Source organism: Zalophus californianus, chromosome 1 (genome assembly GCF_009762305.2).
Source record: "Zalophus californianus isolate mZalCal1 chromosome 1, mZalCal1.pri.v2, whole genome shotgun sequence".
In the NCBI taxonomy this organism is placed as follows: domain Eukaryota; kingdom Metazoa; phylum Chordata; class Mammalia; order Carnivora; family Otariidae; genus Zalophus; species Zalophus californianus.
Genome location: NC_045595.1, coordinates 83,021,259 through 83,034,225, shown reverse-complemented (window position 1 = coordinate 83,034,225; position 12,967 = coordinate 83,021,259). Strand labels below are relative to the sequence as shown.

General features: G+C 37.3%; 1 protein-coding gene across 1 annotated transcript in view; it reads left to right on the top strand.

The window, feature by feature from the left end:
* The window catches only part of KCNH8 (potassium voltage-gated channel subfamily H member 8), a 367,066-nt gene that overhangs the window by 297,047 nt on the left and 57,052 nt on the right, over nucleotides 1-12,967 (top strand). Inside the window, exons 9-10 of the mRNA XM_027585610.2 lie at nucleotides 7,278-7,477; nucleotides 8,331-8,580. Of these exons, the coding sequence (XP_027441411.2) occupies nucleotides 7,278-7,477; nucleotides 8,331-8,580 (450 nt within the window). The remainder of the gene's footprint in view (nucleotides 1-7,277; nucleotides 7,478-8,330; nucleotides 8,581-12,967) is intronic.

Genomic DNA, 12,967 nt, shown 5'->3' with positions numbered 1-12,967 from the left:
TATACAATGGTGATGGTTTTAAGACTCAATATTATAAATATATCAGATTTACCCAGATTAACCTAAAGATTCAATGCAATGCCAATGAAAATTCTAGTAGATATCTGTTTATGTGTGTTGGTGGGTATGTGTGTGTGTGTTTGAAAAATGACAAGCCGTTTCTAAGGATTAGTGCAAATGCAGAGCTAAAACTAGTCAAAGCAATTGTAAAGAAAAACAAAATTAGCACTAAGATTTGCATTACAGATATCAAGATACATTGTAACATTACAGCAATTAAGAAAGCACGTGCCAGGGGCACCTGAGTGACTCAGTCGGTTAAGTGTCCGCCTCTTGATTTTGGTTCAGGTCATCATCTCAGGGTCTTGGGCTTGAGCCCTGTGTTTGGCTTCATGCTCAGCAGGGAGTCTGCTCGAGATTCTCTCTCTTCCTCTGTCCCTCCCCCCTGCTCTCTTTCTCTTTCTCTCTAAAATAATAAATAAATAAATCTTAAAAAAAAAAAAAGAAAAAGAGAGCATGTGTTAGCTCAGGAACAGACAAATAAACCAGTGGAATAGAAGAGTGTAGAAATAGGTCCATGCATATATGGCTACTTTATTTATGACATAGGTGACGTGCGGCGTGAAGGGGGAATAATGATTCTTTCAATAAATGTTGCTGGGTTAAATGTATATCTGCATGTTGAAAAACAACCTTGGCTCCTCCTAAAACTGTACATTAAAATTAATTCCAGCTGGAGCCCTAACCATAAAGAAAAAATGGGTAAGTTGAACTACAGAATTTGTATTTATCAAAAGACATTATTTAAGAGTGTAAAGAGAGCCATAGGATAGGAGCAAGTATTTGCAAACATTTATCTGACAAAAGGCTCTTATCTATTATATATACTGTCTAAAAATCAATAAGAACAGACAATCCAAAAATGCATAAAAACTTTAAAAAGTACTTCACAGATTTCCATGCCAAATAAATAAACAATACAAATATAAAAAGGTACTCAACATCATTCATCAAGGACATGTAAATTAAGATCAAAATTATATAGTATTTATATTCATTGGAATGCTTTTCTTAAAAACAATGACAACCCAAAGGTCTGAGAGGATGTGGAACATCTTGACTTCTCCTATACTGTTGATGGGAGTGCAAGTGGTACGATAATTGTGTCGATATCCACCAAAGCTGAACATATTTGTACTCTGCCACTCAACACGTCCAATACTTATGTATGTTTATCAAAAGACAGATAAATGCCTGTGGAAGCATTATTGTAAGAATCTCAAACTGGAAATGCCCATTAATGGGAGAATAAATAAGTAAATCGTGAAATCATTATTCAATAGAGTACTATACAGTCATGAGAATGAATGAACTATTACATCATGCAACCACGTGGATGCATTTTACAAACAATGCTAAGCAGAGAAGCCAGACACCAAAAAGTACATATTGTATGACTTTGTTTAGAGAAAGTTTAAAAGTAGGCAAAACTTATGGATTGCAATATAATTCACAACTGCGGTTACCTTTGGTAATGGGGCTGGTTAGTGTCTGTGAAGGGGACACAAGGGGTAATATCCTGTTTATTCATTGGGAGGGTGATTCACTTTAAGAAATCTCAATTAGCTGAACATTTAGTATTTGTGTAATTTTCTTGATGTGTCATTGATATTAATTTTGCTTTGTCAAATTATAATAGATGAGCTAAAAAGAATAACTACGAAGTGTGGGATGAGAAGATAGATAACAGTGAGCTGAGTTCTCACCTTTCATGTCAGGTTGTTTTTAGGTCTTGTCTTAACATGATGAGTCAAGCAATAGAAGTAAAATTATGTTGTCTAAAATATTGGTGATAATCACAAGAACACCTAAAATAAATAATTGTAAAAGATTGCCTTTGGGGCATGGGATAAGGATGGAGGGATGGGTTTGGGCTGAACTATTCATTATACATTTCCTAAGCTAATTGCTTGTGATAACAAAACTTTTTAAAGAAAGTATCAAATGATCAGAGGTTCACTTCAGTTCCATAAATATTTATGGCACACTTAAATTATGCCAGGCACTGTGCTAGATGCTGGGGAAACAAAAATGACTAAGACATGATACTTTCCTTCGAGGAGTTCACAGTTTAGTAATGAAAATAGAAACTTGGGCAGATGATGTTCTTTCTTTTTCCATTTTAATTTTTCCCATTATAATGCACATTTAGAAAAGACTGAAAAATCCACACAAAAATTAGAATTACATAAAATCCCATTACCAAAATATAGTTTTTTCAGTCTTATATATATATAACCCTCTCTCTCTCTCTCTCTCTCTCTATATATATATATATATAGACTCTTTTTGACAATATTTATATTAACTCTGCATATCATTTTTGCCACGAAACAAAATATATTAGAACTTTTCCCCATTTCTTTAAAAGCTCTTCTATCATATTTAGTAACGGCTGCCTCATTGTCACCTAACAAGTCAGCCCCAGTTGATGGGTCCGTCCGGTCAGGCTCGAAGGTTAGACAAAACTTCCTAGTGAAGGTGACTCATCCCTGAGGACATGTCCCGTTTAAATGAGGCATTGTTGTCCTGAAAAAGGTAAAGTGAAATTCGTAACAGTTAAGGCTTTCCTTGGGTCCTCTCATCCTATATATATTCTCCTGACATAATCTTATTGGACCCATATGGGCTATGGTGTTCACAAATTCAGGCTTTTTAAAGATGTCTACACTGCCATTTGAATTCGTCATTTAGGAAATTGTTCTCACTCTCTTTTCTCTGCCATCTGCTATCCACAACCCAGTGTACTCTAGCAGGCGTGGAAAATTCCAGGCCAGTGAGTAGGTGGGAGAGAGGAGGAGGGCAGCTAAGTTTACCCAAAGCCTGAGCTCTGGTCTCCTTTTATATCAGGGGCACACAGTCTGAAGGCCCTGCAAAGTGGTTGGCGGAAGAACTCAGCAAGGATGTTACACCTCAGGAGAACAGTGTTGCCCACAATGCAGAGAGAGAAGTGGGGAAGGAAGGGGCGGGAAAGGAAGAGAAATGGGAAGGGAAAGGAGAAGGCAAAGAGGAAGAAAAAGGAGACAACGAAAAAGAAAGCCAGGCAGCACTCTTAAGAGTACATTTTCACTGAAGGTCTGTTGACTTTCTTCCGGGACCCTAATTGTGGGGCCTCCTCCCAAAAGCTGATGTTAAGATGAGATTTTACAAAATGCATTTTATACAAAATTCCTGCACAAAGCAAAAGAGCCTCCCACACACTCAGCAGCAGCCCTAGCATGCTACTTTAAGAATTATATACATCAGATTTGCTAGGAGTAATAGGAAAAGTGAATGATGACTTTCAAACTGACCTGGATATTGCAGTTCTTAAGTCAAACTGCCAAAGCAGATGGGATGATTTGGCCTGACAGTTATATTCACTCTTTGCCGGTGGGAAAGTGATAACCAGTGACAGAGGCAAAATAACTTAATAACTTTGGAAATTGAAAAATTATGGGAGTTGGGGTTTTATTTTTTAACCACTTAAATGAGAAGTATTTGCCTCTGCTGAAATGAGACTATGAAATTATGGTTAATCAGAAATAGATGAGGACTTTCCAACAACACTTAGAACGTTACAATTAATCCAGTAATTCATTTTATTGATAATGTACAATTAGGAGGCTAAATGATCTGAACATATTACTTCTCTTACTTTAAGTGCTTTACACACATTATAATTAAGCAAAGCAAAGTTAAAATCATACACATAATTAAGGAAGGCAGTGTTAAAATAAATGAAATAAAATTGTTCTCAGCATTCAGCTTAATCTCCACGAAAGACTATTACACACTTTTACAGATGGTAGGGCTTCCAAACACTGAGCCCATACGTATATTAACTGAGCCTGAAATTGGTGCTTAATTTCTTTGACTTGGAGCAGAATTGTTTCCTTTCTTTGCTGAGTGTTTACTTTAAATAGAGGTCTCTTCTTCCAAACAAAGTACGTGACATCAGAACTACCATGCTTTAACAAACATACAGAAGAATGGACCTCTATTTAGAATTTACCAAGAGCCATTCAACAGTAAGTTATTAGGCAATATACAGTTTTCTTCTGATAGTTTTCACCTGTTGGAAGACATTTCATTTTGGAAAATTTAAGGAGAATATATACTTACGTTGGTATGGAGCAGGCACTTATTAAATATTTCTTGAATTTCTTTCATTGAGAAGTTATTTCCTCTAACAACCACTCTTAAATATTTAAGAGGTTGCTGGAAAACCTTAACTGAGTCCTTTTCCCCCATATTTTACATCACTGAGTGTGTTAAAAATTCGTGATTATGCTTTCCACTCTCACGGGAAAAATTAACATAAATTGAGCACCCACTGTTTTTCACACAAAATATTAGGCACTTTTAAATATATATATATTAACTTCTTGGATCTCAAAAAAGCCCTATGAGTAAATACTATGCATATTTATACATTAGGAAACTGCATCCATGGGAATTATACATCTTCCCAAGTTCACAGTTAGGAAGTTCCAAAGTCAGGTTTCAGATCCTGATGTGTCTGATTCTGAAGCCCATATTCTCTCTATATACAGGAACAATATAGACTCTAAGTTTAACCTTATTCTAGTAACTTTTCCAAAATGCTGGGGGCTTCCTTATTATTACCAACTATCTTTATAGGCGTGGTGACCATGTCTTCCATAAAGAAATGATGATATATAACCTGAAAGAATTTTAATCCCAGGGTTAGATTAGATTGGAATTAGCATGCCAGTGGTCACTAATTTCTGGCAAATGTAGAGGAAAGAAAGAATTTTATTTGGGGCTATCTTGAAATAGGATGGAGATTCAGGAAGACAGATGCAGTGATATGCCAACACATTTGCACGAATGTATCCATTTTGATACTAAGAAACTTTAACAGAGCTCCTTGGACATTGAGATTTTGGTACAGGGACACTTTGATAGATCCTAATAGACAAACTACTAAATTTTTAGTCTTTTTTCTTTTTAACCAAAAGCTGTTGAAACAGATGATTTCACCAAACCCCTGAGCTTACATAATTGTCAGTCCTGTCCAGGATGGGGATCAGGGCTGAAATCTGAGTATCACTGAGAGCTGATCTGCCCATAAATGTAACTACACCTGGCTCTCGACTCTCGCAATGCCACAGCCCCAAGTGGGTTCAAGGCCTTCTTGGACTATCTGCTGGTGTCTGCAGAGGCCATTCCATTCTGTTTGGCTAATGACTATTTAGTGCAAATTCCTGTCCTGCCTTCCCTGACTTTTAAGTTTCTTGACCACTCCTTATAGTGGGCAACTCCTAGAAATCACTTTTTTTCCAGTAGAAGACCCATCTCCAATCCCCATCAACTCTTGGATTCTTGTGAACAAAGTCTTCTTATTATAATCTGGTGGTGGTCTGAGAAGGGGGAGGGCTCAGCGAGAAAGTGGGGATTAAATACTATCTGACTGAGAAATCTCATCGAAACAGGAATCGCATATACATGAACCATCTAGCTCCTCTCAGAATGGCAAAGATGATTCTAAGCAGAATACCTGTTTTTCTCTATGAATGCATTTGTTTCTTTAATGGTCTCAGATTTTCTGATATTTCCCTTAAAATTTAAGTAACCGCAGAGCTAGAGAGGTTGGTGATTGGAGCCATACTAATCTCAGCTTCAGATTGCTCAGAAAATCCTCAATTACATTTCTAGCAACTTTCTCTGTACCTTTATTAATAAAAATGTGTTATACTTAATATCCAAAAACTAATCTTAAGTGATGGCTTAGGGGAAAAGACTAATAAAGGTTAACTTGTTATAATAGACTTATTTTGGGGGGATTTTATTCATCTATTTTTGAGAGAGACTGTGTGCATGCACTCGCAAGTGGGACGGGAGGTTGAAGGGGTGAGGGAAAGGGACAAGCAGACTCCATGCCGAGGGCAGAGCCCATTAGGGCTCTCCTGACCCTGAAGTCATGACCTGAGCCGAAATCAAGAGTTGGACACTTTAACTGACTGAGCCACCCAGGCACCCCTATAATAGACTTATTTTTAAAATGTATTTGTTATTATGAGAACCATTGAACAATAACTTTACAGTTTATTTTATGAAATTATATTAAAATATTTTCTCATGCTATTAAACTATACCTAACTATTAAAATAATATAGATGCAAAAAGTACAAAAGTTTGTCATAGAATAGCAGCTAACAGATTAAGTGTAAGTCAGAGGGGCCTATTTTGCCTATTACTGATATTTTTATTCTGATCAAGCCATTTGGATTCAAATGACTGCATCAACTCCTGGGTATTTACCCCAAAGATACAAATGTAGGGATCTGAAGGGGTACATGCTCCCCGATGTTTATAACAGCAGTGTCCACAATAGCCAAACTGTGGAAAGAGCCAAGATGTCCATCGACAGATGAATGGATAAAGAAGAAGTGGTATATATATATATATATATATATATATATATATATATATATATATACAATGGAATATTATGCAGCCATCAAAAGGAATGAGATCTTGCCGTTTGCAACGACGTGGATGGAACTGGAGGGTGTTATGCTGAGTGAAATAAGTCAATCAGAGAAAGACATGTATCATATGACCTCACTGATATGAGGAATTCTTAATCTCAGGAAACAAACTGAGGGTTGCTGGAGTGGTGGGGGGTGGGAGGGATGGGGTGGCTGGGTGATAGACACTGGGGAGGGTATGTGCTATGGGCGAGTGCTGTGAATTGTGTAAGGCTGTTGAATCACAAACCTGTACCTCTGAAACAAATAATACATTACATGTTTAAAAAAAAAAGAAGAAGAAGATAGCAGGAGGAGAAGAATGAAGGGGGGGAATCAGGGGGAGACAAACCATGAGAGACTATGGACTCTGAAAAACAAACTGAGGGTTCTAGAGGGGAGGGGGATGGGGGGATGGGTTAGCCTGGTGATGGGTATTAAAGAGGGCACGTTCTGCGTGGAGCACTGGGTGTTATATGCAAACAATGAATCATGGAACACTACATCAAAAACTAATGATGTAATGTATGGTGATTAACATAACATAATAAAAAAATAAAACAAAAAAAAAAAAAAAACAAATGACTGCATCAAGATCACTCTGTGACAAAGTAGCTGTACCAACATGGCCACATAAGCATACTCTGCTGAATTCAGGATAAATAAACTATAAATTTAGACTTTAGGGGTGAGCCCCCCCATCAACTTTCTCTCCCATGTATGCTCTGTTGTCTTCTCTAGCTTTGATGCATGCCTTGGTGTTTGGAAACGTGACAGCGATCATACAGAGGATGTATTCCAGATGGTCCCTCTATCACACTAGAACTAAGGATCTAAAGGACTTCATACGGGTCCATCACCTGCCCCAGCAGCTCAAGCAGAGGATGCTCGAGTATTTCCAAACAACCTGGTCAGTCAACAATGGAATAGATTCAAATGAGGTAATGTTCATTTCTCATGTTAACGTTTTCAGGCAGAAAGCACATATTCTTAGGAAAAGCAAGGTGCTCTAATGCAGGTCTCAGAAGCGAAGTACACACCCACCAACTTCTTTATCTCTATTTTTTAATCCCTCATGAAATTCGGTCCATCTTCTTTCATCTGCTTTAGCTTATGTTTTCATGATGCCATTTGGATGGACCAATGTTTTACGTTAGTTTGCTACTTTGATCGATTGGGTGGACTAACTTTCATTCTCATTGACCCTCTTTAGAGGAACCAATCAATTCTTGGGACCATTGAATTGTGTAATGTTGGATTATTAGATTAACCAAGTTAATGTGTGCCTTTAAAACGAACAAAGTAAGAAAGCAAACATCTTCTGGCACATGTGTTATCTGTAGACTTCCAGGAATACCCCAGACCACTACTGTAAGAAAAGTATCCTTATAAATAAACCAACCGTGCTGCAACCCCCCAATCACACTGTAATCCACACTTCTAAGTGACTATTTGGTTTCTCCTCTCTTGACATGATCATGATGCCAGAGGAAACATCAGGGGGTCCAAATTCCATATCTTCGGTCCTGAGTGAGAGTCTTTATGAGAAGCAAGTCACAAGAAGCCATACGTTTTCATTCTAGAGTCTTTTATTAATTTATCCTATTTCTCCAGACTTATTATCAGCTGATTTTTCAGTAGTCACTGAAAAATCGCCCCAGGGTTGTATAGACATGTATTTCCTCTTCTGTATTCTGGTTGGTCAAACAGTGGGAAGAACACCCCTCTTCTCTTGCAGAGTAAATCAATCAGACCAGACTTACCCCAGCTTGATTTCTTCTTTCATCTTGACAGCTTTTGAAAGACTTTCCAGACGAGCTGCGTTCTGACATCACTATGCACTTGAACAAGGAAATCTTGCAGTTGTCCCTCTTTGAGTGTGCCAGCCGGGGCTGCCTCAGGTCTCTGTCTCTGCACATCAAAACCTCTTTCTGTGCTCCGGGGGAGTATCTGCTGCGTCAAGGAGATGCTTTGCAGGCCATCTACTTTGTATGCTCAGGCTCCATGGAAGTTCTTAAAGACAGCATGGTGCTGGCTATTCTTGGTAGGTCTGAGTTGAAAAGCTTCATGCAATTTTACCCTAGAGCATAAGTTAAGAAGAGAAAATGGGGGGGAAATACTGCCATTGCGAGTAAGAAAATTCTGGATGAATATGTGGAATCAGGATTATTCTTTAAGTGGATTTAATTTGCCAACTGTTTATTATTAATTGTTATGCCACATAGGGAGTTTACACTGTGCTGAGTGTTACATCCAACATATCATCTCATTCTTGTTAAAAATCCAGCAGTATGAATCTTAACCCCATTTTACAAATGAATAAATAGTATCTTAGTTAACTTAATTTGTCCCAAATAACATGATAAGTAAACAAACAGTTCTTTCTGATTCCTAAAGCCAAATTATTAGTCGTGATGCCTGGTACCTTTTGGTGAAATAGCTGGTCAATTTTAAGAGGGCATTTCCGTATTTTTGTGGAGAACAAATTCAGAGAAGAATATGAAAATTATTTCATCTGGGCTAGAAATAGTGCAAAAATGATTATGCATTGAGAATAAGCTCTCACTGCAGTCGCTAATCCCATATTATCAAGGTGGCCATAGCTTTTTTTTTTTTTACTTCCTCAAAGAAATTCCACAGGATGGTTTGTGAAGATTTTGTACCACAAAGTTGACTCCCATCTATTAAGACATAATTGGTTTTCACTGAAATATAAGGTCAGCTGACAGAAATGAGATGTAGAGTTAATGTAGAAAAATTCCTACTCACATTTTTATGTGTACTTCTTTTAAAATCACTATCTCTTGTTTGTTTGCTTATTCAACTAATACTTATTGAAGGCCTAAGAATGTGTCAAGTTGTGGCCTAAACAATAAATACATTTTGAAAACCAATGTAGTACATCAATGTTTAGGATTTGTGTTAATAAAAAGGGGCAAGTTTTTTTTTATTTTTTATTTTTTTTAAAGACTTTATTCATTTGAGAGAGAGAGACAGAGAGCGCACAAGCAGGGGGAGAGGCACAGGGAGAGAGAAAAGCAGGCTCCCCTGCTGAGCTGGGAGCCCGACATGGGGCTCGATCCCAAGACCTGGAGATCATGACCTGAGCCGAAGGCAGATGCTTAACCATCTGAGCCACCCAGGCACCCCAGGGCTAATTTATTTTTAATATTATTTAAGAACTAAGATTTATAAACAACTTAACCATTTCTAAAATATTTTTTTACATATGGGGTCTTATTTAAGCCTTCCTAACACAAAGAGACAGATGGGAGTGGTATTTCCTCTGTTTCTCCAAAGTCAAAGCTAACCTAGGTCTTTTGACTACGCCAATGCTCTTTCCACCTCTAAGTGATGCCCGTCATTCTGTATCTATATAATCATCGTAAGCCTGCTGTCACTGATTTTAGTTCATAAGCTTCAAGGCAGGTGATACTTTGGGAAAAGGGAAGAGAACTAAAATTTATTGAATCCCTAATATGAACCAGGTGTTTTACGTCCATTATCCAATTTAAATCCTACTACCCTGTGAGGTTGGTGTGATGATCCCTGATTAAAGGTGAAGAGGTGGAGGCTAGTGAGTAGTGAAATACCTGCCGGCTTCTCATTGCTTCGTATTCACTCAGTTTGCCACTTACCGGGGTGGCGGTGGGGGGGAGGTAGGGCTTGTCTTTTATTTTTATTTATTTCTTTTTAAAGATTTTATTCATTTATTTGAGAGAGAAGGAGAGCACAAGCAGGGGCAGAGGGAGAGGGAGAAGCAGGCTCCTGGCTGAGCAGGGAGCCTGATGGGGGGCTCGATCCCAGAACCCCGGGATCATGATGAGAGCTGAAGGCAGACACTTAACCGACTGAGCCACCCAGGCGCCCTGGGCTGTCTTTTAAAGCTTTGGCTCATTTCTTGACTCACCCTCTTATGTTTTTTCTCCTTGACAGAAAGATTGGATGGGGAGGTGGGGGGTGAGGGGATAGGGCAATTGGGTGATGGGCACTTGATGGAATGAGCACTGGGTGTTATATGCAACTGATGAATCACTAAATTCTACCCCTGAAACTAGTAATACACTATATGTTAACTAAATTGAATCTAAATAATTCTTTTTTTTTAAAAAAAGGTACAGAATAGCAACGGACAGAGTTTATTTTCATTATCAGTGTCAGAGTGAGGCTCTCTATGTGTGTTTTTAAAAGGAGAATTTAACATTCCTGCTCACTTATCAACTTTGCAAAGTTAACGGCCATTCTATTATTTTGCATTCTAAATTAAAATTGACAATTATTTCTAAATTTGCTTCAGAAACATCTTTAATCATGAAATACTTTTCCTTGGGTTTCCTTAGGACCACGTAAGTTTTATAGCCTGCCTATTGACATAGTCTGCTTTTAAGAGGGCATATAGTTATTTTTCCAAAACTATATGGTTTCATATGCTTGTAAGCAAAAATAATGTAGTATGTTTAAATATATATAATCTGTCTTTTTCCATAGTTTGGTGTATTTTTACAATAGCAGCAATTCTAGGAATGGAATATGAAGGTATCGTCTATAACATTAGAACATAATAGGTACAAATTCAATGGCTTCTAGGTATTTAACATTGTAATACATAATTCAACTGGATCTTTTATTTAAAAAAATTCTACTCACAGCTGAAAGACTTAATCCATTGTCTTTTGCTCTTGGCCCCAATTTCTTCCATAAATTATGATTTTCATGGTTAACATTTTCACATCTTCATTTCTACTGTGTCGAGCATCAAAAGTGATCTAAATGCAAATTGCCACATGACCATTCTAAATACTCGTATGCGGTATTGGGACTAAACCCAAACAAGGATAAATTATTAATATTTCATCTCTAATTAACATTATTTCAATGGAGATTGGGTATTTTACTTTCCCTATGGTAATATTGTCTTATAGGGCCAATTAAAATCAATACTGACTTTGATAAACTTAAGCACATGGCTTCACATTTGATCTGTAGATATTTAATACATGTTCACTCTACCAACAAAATGAATTAATATATAATGTTGTAGGGAAGACGTATCACCAAACAACTGTCAAGCCATAACTTATTCAAGCAACTCAGTTGTCCAATCAATACACGAATGCATTTCTTAATCTGATGCCTGGGGAAGCAGTTGACACAGAGTCAAGGATTTGTAATGGGGATAGAATTTGTTTGCCTTGTACACTTTCATTTCAGGTCCTGATAATTGTGTTTTTCTACCAATTTCTTCATTGTTGTTTAAAAGAAAATGACAAATCACTGATAAATGTGCTCTTCACAGATGGTATTAGTCTGCCTAGTTATAATTAAACATGTTGTTGCTCTAACCCGGATGGTTTGCAGATGCATCCCATCAGCTTCCCCCTCCCCACCCCCCACCCCCCATGGAAGAGTAACTGGTTAGCAAATATAAGTAATAGAATTCTGAAAAATGGAGATAGTAAGAGACCACAGAAATCTCTCTCTTCTTTTAGAAATAAGGATACTGAGACCTGGAGTAAATAAGAAACTTAGATCAAAGTCCTAAATATAGATAGTGAGAAATCCGCCAAGACATAAAATCATTGAGGGTAGGGACCATGTTATTATTTACCAGTGCACACGTGCCGGGGCTCAACACGAGGTCCGGCTCGCATGTCAGTTGCTTCATAAATACTCCTTAAATGAATAAATAAACTGAAATTCTTTCTAGAGCGCCAAAGTTGGCAAGATGTTGGTGTTGTTTTTATAGCTGGGGTCACTGTGGCTTAAATAACCATGCTGTGGTCACCCAAGGTATGGAAGTATGATGACCCTAAAGTCATTCCGAACACCAGTTGCTTAACAGAAAGTATACATGCTCTTTGTAGCAAGACACTGCATCATGATAAACTCTTCTGAGATATACAAATTTCAAAATTTCTTATATTCAAAGCATCCTGGCTATATTTACGTCTTGCATCGGTACCCAACTTTGAGTTTTTGAGCAAAAACTCAAAAACTTTGAGTTTTTGTTAGAAATTTAGATTTCTAACAAAATATGTAAGAAACCAAATTGCCAAATTTAGCTGTATGGGTGACAACAATAAATCCAACTTGAATTCTCTAGCACCATGTGGTTGTATATTCCCTTAGCATCTAGAAGTGCAGATTTCAGTCCTTTTTTTCTTTGAACAAATAGGCTCAACTTCAAGGTTTGAATCTAATGTTATTTCAGAGATAATACTCACATGTAATTCAATAATTTTAAAATGATCCGTTTTATGTTATATATTTATGAATATTTCAAGTATTTTATTTGGCATGTTTCCTTTTCCTATGGAACTCAATAAAACAGACTTTTATCGAAACCTGTTACAAGTCTGAGACTTTCCTTCCAGAAGTGCTGGGCACCATAAAAAATAAAAATTTAGAAGTTTAAAAATTAACTGAATGGG